At 49.5% G+C, this 18,648-nt stretch overlaps 1 protein-coding gene across 6 annotated transcripts; it reads left to right on the forward strand.

The window, feature by feature from the left end:
- Positions 1 to 430: 430 nt before the first annotated feature.
- On the forward strand, positions 431 to 16,026 carry RABL2B (RAB, member of RAS oncogene family-like 2B). 6 transcript variants are annotated; one of them, XM_011985563.1, is made up of 10 exons: positions 431 to 618; positions 2,675 to 2,834; positions 5,720 to 5,749; positions 7,263 to 7,342; positions 8,203 to 8,282; positions 13,459 to 13,570; positions 13,919 to 14,013; positions 14,392 to 14,475; positions 14,636 to 14,750; positions 15,818 to 16,026. In XM_011985563.1, the coding sequence occupies exons 2-9, from the start codon at positions 2,728 to 2,730 to the stop codon at positions 14,732 to 14,734; spliced, it is 687 nt and encodes a 228-aa protein (XP_011840953.1). In that variant the 5' UTR covers positions 431 to 618; positions 2,675 to 2,727; the 3' UTR covers positions 14,735 to 14,750; positions 15,818 to 16,026. The 6 variants fall into 6 exon arrangements, with proteins under 6 accessions (XP_011840953.1, XP_011840951.1, XP_011840950.1 ...); XM_011985560.1 differs by having other exon boundaries at positions 437 to 618; positions 13,916 to 14,013; positions 15,818 to 16,015; XM_011985564.1 differs by having other exon boundaries at positions 437 to 618; positions 13,916 to 14,013; positions 14,636 to 14,713; positions 15,818 to 15,859.
- Positions 16,027 to 18,648: the final 2,622 nt, after the last annotated feature.

Consider the following 18,648-nt stretch of genomic DNA (forward strand, 5'->3'; position numbering starts at 1 on the left):
AATTTCACAGCTACTTGGTCCACACCTGTCGGCCCTACAGGAGCCGCTGTTCTCCACAGGCACGCGGGCGGCGTACCTGCTGGGCTGTGCGGAGAGGACCAGGCTCGTCTCCTAATTCCCGCTCAGTTAATAACAAATGTCGACAAGTCGAGAAATTTGCTCAAATTTACCCCATCAAATAAATAAAAAATGGAGAAAGCTGGACCTGCGCCCCCCACCGCTGACGTGCTCCCCCCTCCACTCCCTCTAGGCGGGCGGCACCCACTGAACCCTCAGTACCAACCACACCCACAGCCGGGAGACGCAGCACCGCACTTGGCCGCATGCGCACTCCCTGCGGCCCTCCCGCCAGGCGCCGCGCTGGGCAACCCGCGCCCCAGCGGGGTCCTTCAGGCCTTCGGCCGGGCAGCCTCCCTCGGGGTCCTTGCGTGGTTGCGTAGCAGCTGCGAGGACGCGGGCCGAGCCGGAAGCAGAGTGCGCTGCAGCGCGAGCTGGGCCGGCGGGCGTGGTTTGAGACCGCGCCGAGTCCAGGCGGGCGGCAGGGCCCGAGGGGCCGCTGGCCGCGGGCAGGCGACCTGCAGCGTCCCTGGTCTCTCCAGCCCTCACTCGGGACCGCACGTGAGGGCAAATCCGCCCCGGTGGCTGGCTTAGCACGCAGGATCAGCCCCTCAGAGGCCGCCCTAGGGGTGTGGGCGGGAGGGCGTCCCGGTCGGGGGAAGGACGGAAAGGTGGCTTCGCGAGGCTGTTGTGGGGGGCGGGATGGGCAGCCTGGCGATGCATGGACATGGTTGGTGCCCAAAAACATTTATCGAAAGATAGCTTGCCCACTTAGATCGCGAGGACAGCGACAACCAAGTCTTCGCCCGTAAGCGGTGGCTCACGACTGTAGTCCCAGGGATGCCGAGGAGGGAGGATCGTTTGAGTCCAGGAGTTGGGGGCTGCAGTGAGCCGTGATCGCGCCACTGCACTCCAGCCTGGGCGACAGTGAGACCCTGTCTCTAAACAAAAGAAAGAACCTCCTCAAGCGTGGAGCCGTGCAGCTGGATTTGGCTTTCTGTCGCTCTCTCTACAGGGTACAGGTGAAAGGGGGCAGACCCCTCACCATGCTTTCCAAGCATCTGCCACTTCCCAGGAATTGTGTCCCTGGATAAACAAGGCGAAGTCCCTGGCTGTGCAGAAGCAGTAGCTGTGTGGTGGCACAGTCAGGAAAACTCGGGGGCCCTGTTGGTATTTTCTACCCCTGACCCGTGTGCATAGTTCTGTCGTAGCTCTTACCACAGTAGACTCTGCTATCATTGTGTCTTACATCCCCTGAACCCTGTGCAACGTCTGCTCATGGTGAATGCTCAGTAAGGTTCACCTATTGCTGCTATCTCGTCATCATATCATTTCTATGTGCCCACCTAGCTAAGAGTATGGACTGTGATTACATTCTCAGGAATGTTTGCAAAGTCATATTTAGGTGTGAGGAGAGTAAAACAGAGCTAGAGATTATGTTGTACACAGTCTTTGGCACTGGATGCCTGGTGAATGTCTTGCGCAAATGGGTAATGTGAGGAGCAGCATTTCGGGTGCGCAGGACTTAAAGTATTTGTGTATAACATGTTATTGATGCCTGTGTGTCATACTCTGCTACTCCAAGTCTAGTAGTCAATTGCATACCATATCTGAGTCCAGCACTGAGGGAAACAGTCTAGATGGAGGTACAGCGGGGTATAATCAGCATTTAGGAGATACTTGAAACTAGTAAGGTTGAAACACCACTGGAGAAGGGGGTTAGGGGAATTGCACGTGTTGAGAGAGGGAGAGGCAGGTACAGATTACAGTAGGATGGAAAATGAAGGGGAGGTAAGAGGCATGAAGAAGGCAAAGGATCACAAGTGTGGGTCAGGCATATTTGGCTGTGTGTCAGTGTCATTCAGTGGTGAGAGCTCAGGCTTTCTGGCAGACAGTGTCTTATGTCAACCATGTGACTGGGCACTGTTTTTTTGTGTTTTTTTGTGTTGTTTTTTTTTTTTTTTGTCCCTGTTTTACAAGTAAGGAAACTTTTGTATGTTGAACTTGTAAATACAGGCCGGACACAGTGGCTCATGCCTGTAATCCCAGCACTTTGGGAGGCCGAAATGGGCAGATCACTAGAGGTCAGGAGTTCGAGACCAGCCTGGCCAACATAGTAAAACCTTGTCTCTACTAAAAATACAAAAATTAGTTGGGCGTGATGGGAGGTGCCTGTAATCCCAGCTACTGGGGAGGCTGAGGCAGGAGAATCACTCAAACCTAGTAGGCGGAGTTTGCAGTGAGCCCAGATCGTGCCACTGCACTCCAGCCTGAGTGATAGAGCAAGACTCCATCTCAGAAAAAAACAAAAAAAAGAACTTGTAAATACAGAATGCTGTCTCTCCAGGTGGTCGTGGGAGGTGTGACCTTAAGCATACCCACAATAGGAATATATCATAGGGAAAACCACTCTAAGAGAATCTTGTGGGTACAAGGTTACAACCCCAAGGCTCAGCATGTGGCAGGCAAGTTGGTGGTGAATGGAGAAGGGTGTGAGCCTATTCTTGGACCCCTCTCTCATTGGCTCATTGTCTCTCCTGTCCAGGAAGAGGAGGAAATAAATTTGGTTGAGGGGACTTATCTCTGACAACATCCTCTTGTTGATCTTCCCACATAGTGACAAGACCCTTCCCTCCCCTGGGCTGGACCCCTCTCTACAGCTAGGAGCCGATGGCAGAAGACAGAACCAAACCCAGTGGGCTGGACCAAGGGAAGTATGATGCTGATGACAACGTGAAGATCATCTGCCTGGGAGACAGCGCAGTGGGCAAATCCAAGTATGTTGAGAGATTAGGGAAGAAATATCAGCCCCAGAGAGGGTCCGGGGCATTTAAAAAAGTCCTCCAAAGGCAGAGGAGCATGACTTCTTGGGGCTGGTGAGGGAGCAGTCTTGGCTGGAGTCCAGATGTTCATAGAGGAACGAGGGGAATCACGAGAGCAGTTGTGTGTGTTGGGTGGAGGGGGCAGGTCATAAGGACTGAGGAATTTGAGTGTTTCCTCTGAGCCCTGAGAGAACATGTGGAGCAACTAAGGACATTGTATGTGGTTTGTGGGCTGAGGGATGGCAAGGGCGGGGAGTGGGAATGGAAAGAGAAAAGTGACTATGCCACCGTGACAGATTGGGTAAAGGTGGTGAAGATGCTTTCTTGGAGGGACTCTCTGAGATAGAGAAAACTGGGTAGAACTGACGATTGACTATAATCATTGTGAAGATTGGCTTCTTCTTTTAATGAATTTCGGTGCCTACATGCCACCCAGAGAGGTGAAGGGAGGCTCTGCGGCGCTGGCGGCTTGTCTCCATGAGACGTCCTATTTCTCACACCTACGACTGGTGAGGGCACATGTCCATTTCTGCCTTCATGGCATGAGGGTACACTTGCCCCTGCCCAGAGAACTGGTTACGCTTATTTCCCAAGTACTCCAGGCCCACCTTGTTTTCTACCTTCATTTTTATAAACATGTCCTTTGACTCAGGTAGCTGTGAATAGTTCTCTGGGGGCTTTGCTGGTTTTTAGGCCATCTCCATGAATTTGAATTCTTTCTCTCTCCCTCTCTCTCTCTCTCTTCCCCACCACACAATCACACACTGCAGCTCTGGTTTAGTTTTTTTGTTTGTTTGTTTGTTTGTTTGTTTTGAGATGGAGTCTCGCTCTGTCCCCCAGGCTGGAGTGCAGTGGCGTGATCTCAGCTCACTGCAACCTCTGCCTCCTGGGTTCACGCCATTCTCATGCCTCAGCCTCCTGAGTAGCTGGGATTACAGGCGTGCGCCACCATGCCTAGCTAATTGTTTTGTATTTTTAGCACAGGTTTTGCCATGTTGGCCAGGCTGGTCTGGAATTCCTAACCTCAAGCGATCTGTCTGCCTTGGCCTCCCAAAGTTCTGGGATTACAGGTGTGAGCCACCGCACCCGGCCAACAAGACGTGGCTTTCTGATTCCATCTTTAAGAGTAGTTAGGTCCACATGTATTGTCTTTTTTCTTTGATAGCTGTATAACTTGGCCTTTAGGGTCTTCCATTCCTGTTAATAATTGCCTATCATCGTTGTGCAAAGAGGGCACAGGCACACACCCCCACCCCCAACTAAGGCCACATGGTGTGAGTACAGAGTAGGGTGATGGGGGAAATTTGCAAGCAGAAAAGTCACAGCATGTGACTCCCTGGGTCCCAAGCTCTCATTATCCTGAGGGAGTTGTGCTTAGGCCAACAGTAACCAGTGCCTGCTCTAAATATTTTTGGGAAAAGAAGACAGGGAACATCTGTGTATGTGACAGAGACAGAGGCAGCTTCCTAGAGCCCCCGAAGGTAGGCCTGCTCTGTTGTTGAGCTCAGGCCTGCCGAGCTGGTTCTCTGCTAAGCTGCAGAATGCTGGGAGGGAATGAGTCTCTGGGGCTTATTTTTTCTCCTTCATCCTGTCTTCCAGAGGCAACTTTTCCTTAAGAAAATCCCTCTGTGCCTGTGTTTTTATTCTTTCACTGCTTCTGCTTTGATGAGGCAAGTTTATGGGTCTCTCCTCTTCCTCCTCTGCGTCCTGAGCACGCGCCCCCTCAGGACAGTGTTCTGAGCTTGGGTCTCTTTCATTTACCATCTTAACCTCTGGCTGCGGAAATTTCTTTGTGTAATTTTCTATGTAATCTAAGAAGATGATGTGTTTTCTTTATAGTAAGGGTACTGTTTCTTTATAGTTATAAATGAAGTTTATCCTCCTTTTACAACTGAAGCTGCAGTTTACAATCAGAAGTATAAAATCATGGTTAGAGTGTACTACGCTGACAGACAGGCAAGCAGTGACCCTACAAAACTTGAGGGAAAAAATGTTGCTATGTAAAGAGAGTGGTCAGGGAAGGCCTAGTTGTAAAGGTGACATTGGGTCAAAGACTTGAAAAAAGCAAGGAGTAAGCCTTGCAGATACCTGGCAGGAACATTTCAACAACAAAAGGAGGAAATGGCCAGTGGCTAGAACAGAGGGAGAGAAGAAGAAATGGGAGAGTTTGAACTGAAAGAAATGGGGAACCACTGGATGGTTTTGCACAGAGGAGTGACAAAGTCTGCCTAATTTTTTTAACAGAATAACTGACCACATTCAGAATAGATAGTCCTCTCAATAACCAATAGATCAAGCAGGTTCTCTTGTCTCAGCCTCCCGGGTAGCTGGGATTACAGGCATGTGCCACCATGCCTGGCTAATTTTTTGTATTTTTAGTGGAGACAAGGGCTTCACCATGTTGACCAGACTGGTCTTGAACTCCTGACCTCAAGTGGTCCACCCGCCTTAGCCTCCCAAAGTGCTGGGATTACAGGCGTGAGCCACTGTGCCCGGCTGGGAAATGGCTTTTGAACGGAAGGCACAGCCTTGGCCTGGCCTCTGTTTCCCTGTGCATAGCACAAGGGTAATGGTATGTGCAGCACTGTGCTGTGGTGACAATAACAGATTTGAGAGCTTCACATGGGCTGGTGTGTGTACTCAGTAACATGAGCTGTTTGGTTATGACGGGTTGGTAATGCTGATTCCCAGGTTCCAGACTTGACCCGGAAACTGTGTGACTGTGGAGCGAAAGGGGGAAACCACAGGTGGCTTCCAGGTTGTCGGCCTTAGGGCGATAAAGTTTGGGACAAGGGAGAGATGGAGACACCATCTGACCGCCTTGCCTGTTCTGCTTTCAGACTCATGGAGAGATTTCTCATGGATGGCTTGTATCCTTCAAGGTTTGAAATACCCCTTTTTCCTGTGGGTCTTCCCACGCTCATGTGTCAGTGCCCCACTGCCCACCACTTTGTAGCAGCAGCCCAGGAAGGAGGATTGGGTAAGTGAATGCACAGGTTTTGTTCCACACTTGTTTCTTGCCGGCTGATCCACATGGCATTGCACAATCAGTGCTGTATATTTTGGAGCTTACTCATATTTGGATTTGTTTTATATTAAGAGGGCAGTAGAATGGCAAACAGCAAATGGTTTGGATCTAATGCCTGGATTCAAACCCCACCTCCTTCTCCTCCTTAGTAGCTTCTGACACTGGCCAACTCATTTAACCTCAAAGCTTGGGCCCCCTACTGTTGAAAAACATCTCTGATATGAATGAACTTTGTAAAATAGGAGCTGCCAGCCCCACCTTCCTCCCATGAATTGTTATATTATATAGGTTTGGAGTGAGTTCCTCCCTGCAACTGGGAGATTTTTAAACAGCTTCCCAAGTGGATCCACTGAAAACCACAGGTGAGACGAGCCCCTGGAGCCTGCTGCTCCCTGTCCTATGCTCAGCACCCCAACGCTCAGTTGCCTTAAGATCTGAGTATGTGTTACTCCACCTTGTACCAAGTGCTTCTGCACACCCAGCCCACCTGCAACACTTGGCTCTGCTTTTTACACTGTCCCGCTTCTTGCAGCCTCAGAAGGTGTTTATCCCCAGAGTGTAACCCTTTTTCTCAGGGTTTCACACATAGGCAGACTCCAAATTGATAGACGGCTTGTCAGCTGTAAGGCTTGTGGGAGCTTTTGTCCCTGGAATGGTCATGTTGCTACCTAGGGTCAGGGTTTCCTTTCCAGCCTGCGAAAGCTCCATCAGTGATTTTTTTTTTTTTTTTTTTTTTTTTTGAGACGGAGTCTCGCTCTGCCGCCCGGGCTGGAGTGCAGTGGCCGGATCTCAGCTCACTGCAAGCTCCGCCTCCCGGGTTCCTGCCATTCTCCTGCCTCAGCCTCCCGAGTAGCTGGGACTACAGGCGCCGCCACCTTGCCCGGCTAGTTTTTTGTATTTTTTAATAGAGACGGGGTTTCACCGTGTTAGCCAGGATGGTCTCGATCTCCTGACCTCGTGATCCGCCCGTCTCGGCCTCCCAAAGTGCTGGGATTACAGGCTTGAGCCACCGCGCCCGGCCTCCATCAGTGATTGAGTTGGGGTTTCCACATTTGCATTTTCCAACTGCATGATGCCCTTTATGACGCTTGTCTGTAAAATCCTGTTCTGCGCTTTACCTCAGACTTCGATGACCAGAACACACTCCCATCTCCTCCCACCCCTCACTCTTCCGTGGCGCTTGTACCAGTGATATGCGAGGCTGATCCTCTGTCTGCAACACTGGTTTGATTTAAAATCTCAGTAACTCCAAAGAGAAGAGGAGGGAGAGGATCCATTTCATCAAACCAAACACCTTCCCCCCACTCCTTCCTTACCTCCCCTTTTATTGATTTTGGTCCTTAACCTGAGTGCAGTCAGCCACAGCAGCTGTCCACGTACGCCCTGACCCTCTACAAGCACACAACCACGGTAGATGGCAAGACCATCCTTGTGGGTAAGTGGCACAGGGCCAAGCCACGCTGACCCTCAGGAAAGAGGAAACGGGAGACGAGGGGAGGTGAGGGAAGGTTCATAAGGAGAGAGTCCAGAGGGAGAAAATGAGACCCCAGGCAGGGATAAGGGGTGGTAGAGAGAACCCAGAGAGTCAGGAGCCAGGAAGCTGTGGAGGGTGTTAGGAGGCACGCAGGGGCCAAGTCCCAGCCCTCTGACCTGGCGTCCAGGGCGGCACCTGTGCAGGACAGGGTTCAGGAAAGGAGAAGTCAGGGGGCTGTACCCACCTCAGGGAAGAAGAACATGAGAGGCCTTCGACAAGGCAGTAGTTTGCCTAGCTTCAGGGGTTCTTATTCAGCCGGTTTAAAAAAGTAAATGTGGTCAGAACATTATCTACCACATCGGGCTTTGACCTTCCATCGGGTCATAATCTTCTCCTTGGCCAGGCCACACAGCCTGCCTGACTCTGTCTACCATCTGTGGTCAGCGCACGTGAGAAGTTGGACTAGTTTAGAACTTAGAGGACCCTGCATATCATGTGGGAAACGGGCAACCTATCTTCTCCCTCCTTGGGCTTCCAGTGTATGTTGTCCTTTCTCCTGGCCCCTAACCCATGGTCTTCCCATACAAACAGGTGAACACACACCTCTCTCATCACACTCAGGTACACTGTGTCGAAGACACACGTGTGGAGCTGTGTGGTCTCTGTTTCTCCCTGTGCTCCCTGTGTACACTCACACACATGCTGTGGTTTGTGCCACGTGTGTGTCGTATTTTAGTGACTTGCACAGAAATGTACCAGGCATGTGGGTCTCTGTGATCTCCAGCCCCCAACAGGCAGTCAGAGCTGTGTTCACATTGCAGACTTTTGGGACACGGCAGGCCAGGAGCGGTTCCAGAGCATGCATGCCTCCTACTACTACAAGGCCCACGCCTGCATCATGGTACGAGATGGGGTAGAGGTGGACAAAGGCACTGGGCAAGTCTGGCCTGAGGGGTGAGGGGCCTAGCAGCCCTGGGCCCTCTTAACCAAGTCTGGGTGTTGTGGGAGGCGGGGCTCAGGGTCACCCAGGGATGTTTCAAACCACACCTGCTCCCCAGAGCTTCTTAGTGAGAAGGTGCCAGGTGAGCTCTCTGGAGGTGGGGATGGGTGGAGAAAAGGTGGAACAGCAAGCTCAGGGCTTCACCATCAGGTGTAGCATCCAAGAGGCAAACGTGTGCCTGAGACAGGGCCGCAGTCCCTCTGATGGACCCACCCTGTCAGACAAGCTCCCAAGGCCTCCCTCTACTGTTGCCTGCTGCTTTTCCCTAGGGGGCACATGCTGGGACTGAGTAGATGCTGCGGGTCCCAGAGAACCTTCTCTCTCAGGCCAGCCCCTTGCCTCCCTCCGAGCCTCCCATTTTGTTGCCTAGGACGCAGTCCTTACGGTTCCACCCCGGTGGCCAGGGTGTGGTAAGTGCCTGAAATGCAGCCGAGGAAAGGGCTAAGAAAGGAAAAAGGAGCTCTGTAAACCTGTGTCCTATAGAAGTTCCTACCCGTGAATTCCCTGGCTTGGTTCTCAGGCCACCACTTTTAGATGCTGAAAAGGAACATGTTTTTCTTTTGAGCCACTTAAAAAACATTTTCATGGCTGGGCATGGTGGCTCATGCCTGTAATCCCAGCACTTTGGGAGGCCAAGGTGGGTGGATCACCTGAGGTCAGCAGTTTGAGACCAGCCTGGCCAACATGGTAAAACCCCGTCTCTACTAAAACTACAAAAAATTAGCTGGGCGTGGTGGTGGCGCCTGTAGTCCCAGCTACTTGGGAGGCTGAGGCACGAGAATCACTTGAACCCGGGAGGCAGAGGTTGCAGCGAGCCGGATCGCGCCATTGCACTCCAGCCTGGGCAACAAGAGCAAAACTCCATCAAAAAAAAAAAAAAAAAAAAAAACCCACATTTTCGTGAACATCAGCCATCTACAATGCAGGAAGTAATAGACTAGTCTTCTGAATTATTAACCTAGCAATTGTCACCAAGTGAAAACCTTAGTCACTAAAATTTCTTGGAATAGCATTCAAGGTCTTGCTTTAACACAAAACCCCAAAACTTGGTGGCACAAAACAACCATTTTCTGATAGATCGGGGATCCGTCATGTCTGAAGTCTCAGCTAAGAAGGCTCCAAGGCTGGGTTCCAGGCTAGAACTGCCTGGGGCATCTCCCCACGCACACACTGGTACTTGGCTGGACCCCCGGCAGGTTCTGCTCCCCGTGTTTCTTCGCAGTTTATCAGTTGGGCCGATTTGGGCTTGCTCACAGAGTGTCAGCCAAGATCCCAAGATCAAGCATCCAAAGAGAACCTGGTGGGACTTGTATTTCCTTTTATAGCCTAGCCCTGGAAGTTACGTGGCATCTCTCTGGCCATAGTCACAGAGGGAAGAAACAGATGGCATTTCTCAGTGGGGAATCAGAGTCACATGATTAAAAGAACACATGGGATGGACAGGTTGCCACCATTGTTGGCATATATTAATAAAGTCTGCCATGGCACTCCATAGCATTTAGACACCCACCTTTCTAGCCCTACCTCCCACCTAGTGATTGTCTATAAGTATGCACGGCCTTACCTTGGCACTGAGAGGGATGCATGGCTGAGCAGGTGTCATCTCATCTGTAAGAAGCAATAGCAGAGGGAATCCAGAAGGAGCTGCTCTGTTCTGCTCCTCTGCACACCTTCCTTCATGCTCTTCCCTCAGCCTCTCCCCAGCTCACACCCCTTTACTTGAAACTCTGCTCATTTCTCAGGCCCTGCTTAAATGCCATCACCTCCATGCAGCCTCTTCTGATGTTTGTCATTAGAATTGTTCTTTCCTGTGTGCACCACTGATCACTTCCACAACGTGGATTCTGTCTGTGATGCACATGTGCAGGATGCCAGGAGTGCCAAGGCGGAAAGACACAATGCTGCCCCCAGGAACTTACTGACTGGTGGGCACAGTACAGATACCAGGGGTGAAGACGGTGAGGATTCTTCCCTTCTGACCCTTTGCAGATGGTAAAGGAAGGAGCTCATCACCTGATTTCCCCCACTGCCCCTTAAGAACAAAATCCCTTGAAACATTCCAAAAGCTTTAACTCTGATAACTGTTAAGGTGCTAAACAAGAGGATAATGGGGTAAGGCAAATGAGGCCAGTGTAGTGCAGAAGTCTGACCCTCAAGAACAGAGGAGCTTGGTCCTGGCCAGTTTGGTTTCGGGCCTACTCTGGCATTTGGTATTTTGAGCTCACCTCTCTTTTTCTCTTGGAGTGACTGCTTCCTGCATCTGATGCATCTCCATGGGCTCCCCTCAGACCCTCTTCTGAAGGCCTGGGGTGTCTCTCCTGCCACCATGCCTGTGTCTGCAGGTGCCTGCCACCAGCCCCAGTCTGCTGCATGGGCCCTGGCGGGTAGAAAGCACTCACCTTCTGACCACACGGGGAGCTGAGGGTCAGAGACGGAGCCAAGGCTCGACCCTCCACCTTGAAACCTTGACATGGGGATGCTGCTCATTCTAGCCAGCTCCTCCTCGGCTCTGCAAACAAGGAAAGGGTGCTCAGGAAACCAGACCTGGACAAAAAGCATCTGAGCCTGGTGTGAGGCAGATTCCGGAAGTTTCGTTACAGACATCCTTTATAAGGAGTCTTCCTCGGGAATTCAAGACAACCTGGTGATTCATTGACATTGGCCTGTGAAAGAGAATCCACATAGACTTCCTGCCACCTCTTGGGGTGTGACAGCTGCTGACCCTCCCACCGCCACACAGGGCGAGCCCCTAGCCCTGAGCTTGAACCATGTTCCTTGCACAAATAGCTGGGTGATTTAGAAGTGAGGTCAGCTGTGCCAGCAGTTACAAGGTGGTGGTTGTAACTTTAATCCACTGACTGTGGTACTAGGGCAGTTCGGGCTCGACACTTGGGAGGAGCTCCTGTGAAGGGCACAAAGGCTCACTGTAGCCGCAGCTCAGTTATCGTTCAGAGTTCTGCCCTTAGAGCTGGTTTACGGTGCTCATCCTTCTTGCTGATATTTTAAAATAGGTAAAAACAGGCTGGGCATGGTGACTCGTGCCTTTAATCCCAGCACTTTGGGAGGCTGAGGCGGGCAGATCACCTGAAGTCAGGAGTTCGAGACCAGCCTGACCAACACGGTGAAACCCCCGTCTCTACTAAAAATACAAAAATTAGCCGGGCGTGGTGGTGCGCACCTGTAATCCAGCTACTCAGGAGGCTGAGACGGGAGAATCGCTTGAACCCAGGAGGTGGAGGTTGCAGTGAGCCAAGACAGCACCACTGCACCCCAGCCTGGGCAATAGAGCAAGACTCCATCTCAAAATAAATAAATAAATAAAAATAGGTAAAAACAATAAATTATAAAAACGTAATACAATTATGAAATACAAATAATAAAACATAAAAATTTTAAAAAGCTTAAAGAGGCCAGTCACAGTGGCTTATGCCTATAATCCCAGAAATTTGGGAGGCCGAAGCAGGAGGGTCACTTGAGCCCAGGAGTTCAAGACCAGCCTGGTTAATATAATGAGACCTCATCTCTACAAAAAATATACAAAATTAGCCAGGCATGGTGGCATGTCCCTGTAGTTCCAGCTACTCAGGAGGCTCACCCAAGCCCAGGGAGTCTAGGGGGCAGTAAGCCAAGATTGTGCCACTGCACTCCAGCCTGGGTGACAGAGTAAGACCCTGTCAAAAAACAAAAACAAAAAGCAGAAAGAACAAAGAAGTAAACAGAAGCTTAAAATTAAAAGTAAATCAGCCAGGTGCAGTAGCTCATGCCTGTAATCCCAGTACTTTGGGAGGCCTAGGCAGGCAGATCACTTGAGGTCAAGAGTTCAAGACCAGCCTGCCCAACATGGCGAAACCCTGTCTCTACTAAAAACATAAAAATTAGCCAGACATGGTGGCGCACGCCTGTAGTCCCAGCTACTGAGGAGGCTGAGACAAGAGAATCATTTGAACGCAGAAGTCGAAGGTTGCAGTGAGCTGAGATTATGCCACCACACTCCAGCCTGGATAACAGAGTGAGACTCCATCTAAAAGAAAAAAGAAAAGAAATCAAGGCCTGTTGTGGCTAACACCTGTAACCCCAGCACCTTTAGGTAGGAGGATCCCTTGAGGCCAAGAGTTTGAGATGAGCCTGGGCAACATAGGGAGAGCCTGCCTCTACAAAAAAAATAATTTAAGAATTAATGGGTGCGTGCTACTTGGGAGGCTGAAGTAGGAGGATCCCTTGAGCTGAGGAGTTTTGAGGTTGCGGTGAGCTGTGATTGAGCCTCTGCATTCTAGCCTGGGTGACAGAGGGAAACCCTGTCTCTAAAAAGTAAAAAATAAAAGTAAATCAATAGTAACTAAAGTAAAACTCTAGAAATATTTACAGTTACTACAGAGGAACTTTAAAACAGTTTAAGCAATAAATATAAGAGTAGACTAAAAAACACGGAAGTTTACAATTTCTAACAGACTGTATCAATTGGCAAATTGATTCAATTTATGATTGTTAAAATAGGGGAATAAGATTAGATGACAAGATAACAAAAAAGGAATCTGTTATTTATTTATTTATTTATTTATTTATTTATTTATTTTGAGATGGAGTTTTGCTCTTGTTGCCCAGGCCAGAGTGCAGTGGCATGATCTGGGCTCACTGCAACCTCCGTCTTCCCAGTTCAAGCAATTCTCCTGCCTCAGCCTCCCAAGTAGCCGAGATTACAGGCATGCGCCACTGCGCCCAGCTAACTTTTTGCATTTTTAGTAGAGACAGAGTTTCACCATGTTAGCCAGGCTGGTCTCGAACTCCTGACCTCAGGTGATCAGCCCGCCTCAACCTCCCAAAGCGCTGGGTTTACAGATGTGAGCCACCACAACGAGCCAATAATAAGATTTTTAAAAACATTTGTGCATCTGGAGACCCCAGGGGGCTTCCCCGAGAAAGGACAGCCTCTGTGGTCAGAGAGGCTGCAATTCAGAGCATTCCCACAGACAATGCCATGTGCTCATGCTCACCTGCTTAGGTGTGTGAGTGAGTCACCTGGAGATGCGGTGCAGAAACATTGACACCTGAGCTATCTTTCTTCCTCTGCCCTTTGCAGGTGTTTGATGTACAGAGGAAAGTCACCTATAAGAACCTGAGCACCTGGTACATGGAGCTTCGGGAGTTCAGGCCAGAGATCCCATGCATCGTGGTGGCCAATAAAATTGATGGTGGGGCCATCCCTGCACCTGGGTGTTAGCAATTCACTGGGGACCCACCACCACACGTTTTCTCCCCCATTCCTGGGGCAGGCAGCCTTCAGTGATTGTTCCTCCCTCCCACGATAAGATACGACCCTTGGTTACTTGCGTTCTTCCCGCCTTATAAAGAAGCCAGCTAAGCCAGCCTGCCCTCTTCCCAAGACACAGATCCCTATTAACTGAACTCTCTAGGACATGTTTCCTAATCATCCCCGCCTATCCCACTTTCTGGAATGAAGGCCGCCAGTGACCCACCCTCCAAACCCTCTTCCCTTCCCTTGACAGACAGACCAATGTCCTACCTTCTCTCTACAGCAGACATAAACGCGACCCAAAAAAGCTTCAATTTTGCCAAGAAGTTCTCCCTGCCCCTGTATTTCGTCTCAGCTGCTGATGGTACCAATGTTGTGAAGGTATGGTCGACTGCAGAGGTAGCTAGCAAGGTCAGGGTGCTAGGTGGTAAAGGGAAGCTGTGAAGAGAAGGGCTTACTGCAGGTGTGATGGAGAGAATGGGAACAGTGCATGGGCGTGGGTGGCAGGGAGGGGAGAAGCTGATGGGCCTGGACTTGATGAGGCGGTAGTCCATTGACCATACATAGGTCAGGGTGATGGGGAGAGGCAAATGGAAAGGTGAGCTTGCTGATTTTAGGAATGGAGTATTGTGTAGTCTCACAGTGGGGCCAGTGGGGTGAACTGGGCAGAGTCCAAGGCACTCCCATCCACCATCTCTACCTCACCCCCAACTCTTCAGTGACACAATTTGATTAGCTGTGTCTGTACCTCACCCGCAGCTCTTCAATGATGCAATTCGATTAGCTGTGTCTTACAAACAGAACTCCCAGGACTTCATGGATGAGATTTTTCAGGAGCTCGAGGTAGGTCAGGCCCACATTTCGGGTGGGATGGAAGAAACGGCTTCTCTTCAGGGACTACAGCGCAGTAGAGTGGCTCTCGCCGAACTTGGCCCCACTAAATGTCTCAGAGCTGCGGCTGAGCAAACGCAGGGCCAGGCCTCACCTGCAACCTCGTCCACAGAACTTCAAGTTGGAACAGGAAGAGGAGAATGTGCCAGACCAGGAGCAGAACAGCAGCATCGAGACCCCATCAGAGGAGGCGGCCTCTCCCCACAGCTGAGGGGCTGGCGCTAGGGGTGGGTGGAGCCTTTTTAAAGTACCCTTCCCTTCAGCAGCTCTCCAGCTCTGAACTCTCTAGGCCATTCCCTCTTCTACCTCCTGCAGCCCATCCATCCTATTAGCCTCCCACATTCAAGGCCCTTAATGCAGGGATGAGGTCAGCACCAGCAAACTCTGGACTGGTGGAAGAAGTTCTCACCAGATCTCCTTGAAGCAGAATTAGGATCAGTATCATTAACACCTTCCCCACCCCCTCCCCCCAGGCGGGCAGTGAAGAGAATCAGAAAACATGATTATGTGTCACCTTAATAAAGGAAATTTAGGTGTTTTTCGGTTTTTTGTTTGTGTTTTTTTCCTTTCCAAAGCTCACCTCAGGGACAATTCCTTGTGCTTCTGCCAAGGTAATGATTAACCCCCACCCACAGCTGAATCTGTGAGACCCCATTCTTTCCCTATGTGGTCTCCCATCTTTTTTCCTCTTCATTCTCCCGATCATCTGGTTGGTTGGTTGGTTGGTTCCTTTGGAGACAGAGTCTCGCTCAGAGTCGCCAGGCTGGAGTTCTGTGGCGCAATCTCAGCTCACTGCAACCTCTGACTCCCTGGTTCAAATGAATCTCCTGCCTCAGCCTCCCGAGTAGCTTGGCATCACCACACCCAGCTAATTTTTGTATTTTTAGTAGAGACGGGATTTCACCATGTTGCCCAGGATGGTCTTGATCTCCTGGCGTGATCTGCCCGCCTCGGCCTCTCAAAGTGCTGGGATTACAGGCGTGAGCCACTGCGCCCGACCCCAGTCATCTGTTTTTAAACAAATATTTTTGAGCAGATAGCTATTCATTCCAGATTTCTGTGTACCCACGCTGTTTCAGGAGCTCTTCTAGGTAAAGCTGAGATCACAGGAACATTAGAGTTAAGTAAAAGCAGGTGACAGGCTTAGCTATAGTTAGGAATACACAAGCTTTGTTGGTAAAATCCAGAGTCCTTACAGCCACACCACAAGGTACATCCATTTGAACTATAAGAAGCGCTTCTTTTAAAGTTCCTATTTCAGCATAAAGAGGCTGTCCTTTTTTTTTTTTTTGAGGAATAGTTTTTACCTCGTGCCTCCTGTGGGAGGCTGAGGACTGCAAGAGGAGAACTAGCAGATACGCCTGTTCACCCCTCTCTGGTACTTGTGGCTTGCTAGTATGTTGTTATTATAATCTCGGGCATTGTTTGCATTGTGTTTATTAATAGGGTTTTGTTTTTATTGTTTCCGTTTTTACAGTAAAGGCTGAATTACGTAAACATTGAGTAAATGTATGTGCTTTGTGGCTCCCAAGTGTGTACTGAGCAAAAAGACAAAAGAATCTGCAAATCATCACCCTTATCAATGAGGGGTGGCTGCCTTGACCTGTTGCAGGGTAGCCCGTGTTTACTCTCAATTCACTATCATGGAGGCCATTTCAGTGGAATTTAGTGTTTTCAAAAGAACTGAATTACCTGTTAATTTGGGAGCTCAAGAACAAGCACATTTCCCCTTTAAATCAGCAATACTTAGATGTTCAACGTAAGATGTTTGACTTGACCAGGGGTTCCCAGGAATGTATGCCCTGATGAGGTGGAACTTAAAAAAATTTACTTACTGTAAATGACCAGTAAGTATTTAGAAAAAAAATACAACAGCCTTGCTGAGATAGAATTTACATACTATAAAGTTCACCATCATATTGGTTTTATCTGACTATTTTGTATCAGGTTCCTTAGAAGCTGACCCTGAGAAGGCCATTGTTCAAATGACTTGTTAGGGTCATTCTCAGAAGAGTGAGGCGGGCAGGAGGCAGGAAGCTCAGCAAGGTTGTGGTCTCAGCTGGAGGCCGGCTTCACCACCCCACCCCATCCCAGGGCAAATTGCCCTACAGAGTTAGTCCTACCTCAAGACCGGGGGCCGTTTGTACCCTTCAGCCAAGGATGTGAGGTGGAAGGGGGCCTTCTGTGTCAGTAAGGTCAGTTCTCTGGGGAAAAGGGCAACTGTGTGCTTCCTTCGTCAACACTTAAAGCAATTGGAGGATGAATGTTTGGGCAGGGTGCCAGCAACATCCACAAGCCAGATCCACCTGTTTCTTAAAGTTCATTCCATCCAGGTAGAGCTGCCCCATGGTTCTAACTGGTCACCAGTCCTGGGGGATGTACAAGAGAAGGGTCAATGGGAAAAGATAAACCAGAGCCCCTGCTATTGTAGTTGGACCCCATGCAGAGACTGATACTTGTCACCTCTCATCCTCTGGCTAGCACTTTTGCTGGTCTAGGTTGTTTACCTGGTGGGTTGATCCTGCTGCTCTTATCTAAGGGGGTCTGAGCCCCTGCGTACTATGCCTTTATGAGGCAGTGGTTGTTACACTTACATAGTTATAGCTAGACATGCAAGTACCAAGAGATAGCATGAACCACCTGAGTACCAAATACATTGCTCCCTCCTGTTACTATCTGGCAACATCCTTTCCTCCTAATGATGGTTAGAGACAATCACCTCTTTCCAGAATGCTGACTCTGCTTGCCAGTTTACAAGCGCATGGACTGTCTAGGAAGCAGCCATAGCTTTGTGTTTAGTGAAGCTCTTACTGTATCACTTGGTGGAAATGCCTCCCCTACTCCCCACGCTGCCACTCGCAGAGACCAAGACTTCAGCTCACAGAGCCTAAAGCTGTAGACAGGAAGCACAGATTCCCCAGGTGTGTCACTGGGAGTGCTAGTGAGCGGGGCGCTCCTATGTCCACCCCTTGGTTACTAGACATGTTGGGGACATAAAACCATATGATGAATATTAAGTTGTGTATCATATCATGAAGGACCCCATCCTTACAGGGTATCATCTCCAAGATCGACATCTCCACTATCCACAAAGACAGGAAAGACTCAGAAGTGGAGTGACATCAGGAAAACGGCAGAGTACACAGCTCCAGACTCCTGTCCCTCTACAGAAACATTGAGAAAAAGCAGCAGAAACTTCGCCCGAACTCCGGAAAATAGTAAAAACTTACATCAGTCAGGAAAGCACGGAAATGAGGAAGGGCAACTGAAAAGTGACAGAACAGTTGTGTGGCATTTTCACTTGCCCTTGCCCCACCCCTTCGTCAGCTTAATGGTTATCTTGAAGACAGTAGTCCACTTTCCCAATTTAGGACCCAGGTCCCAGGTTCCAGAGGGAGCAAGGCAGACCTTATTCACAAATGACTGCGTTTGTCTATTCTAACTGGTCAGAAACGATCTGAAAGACTAAAATGAGGCATTTGTCTGTTTTGCCCAAGTCTGAATCCACTCAAGGTAGAAAAGTGGCAGGCATTGCTTGAAAACATTCTGAGTTGACCAAAAAACCCACAGTTCCCTGGGACAAAAAGTTGTGGTTCAGACATATAATAGATTACATAAAGCCTGGGAGGAAAATCTGGGAAAGTTTCTGTGGGAAATTAGGGCATTCAAAAAATACTTGTGTCTACTGGGCATTTCAAATGTCATGCACATACCCAGGGCAGGCCACGCATTCAGGAAAGATCTGAGAAGACCCTAAGCTTTTTCCTTTCGAAGATCTCTAGGACCAGGATTATCAAGAAGTGAATGCTAAGACAGAGTTGTTAATATCCTGGTTACGTGTTGAAGGAATGCCCCAGCACAAATCCAATCTGCAAAGATTGAAAGAGATACTTAAAAAAATTTTTTTTTTCGACCACAGATGAATACATAAAGAAAATGTGGCATGTACATACAATGGAACATCATTCAGCCTTTTTAAAAAAGGAAATCCTGGCCGGGCGCGGTGGCTCACGCCTGTAATCCCAGCACTTTGGGAGGCCGAGACGGGCGGATCACGAGGTCAGGAGATCAAGACTATCCTGGCTAACACAGTGAAACCCTGTCTCTACTAAAAAATACAAAAAA

This window comes from Mandrillus leucophaeus, unplaced genomic scaffold (genome assembly GCF_000951045.1).
Source record: "Mandrillus leucophaeus isolate KB7577 unplaced genomic scaffold, Mleu.le_1.0 Scaffold288, whole genome shotgun sequence".
NCBI classification, from domain to species: domain Eukaryota; kingdom Metazoa; phylum Chordata; class Mammalia; order Primates; family Cercopithecidae; genus Mandrillus; species Mandrillus leucophaeus.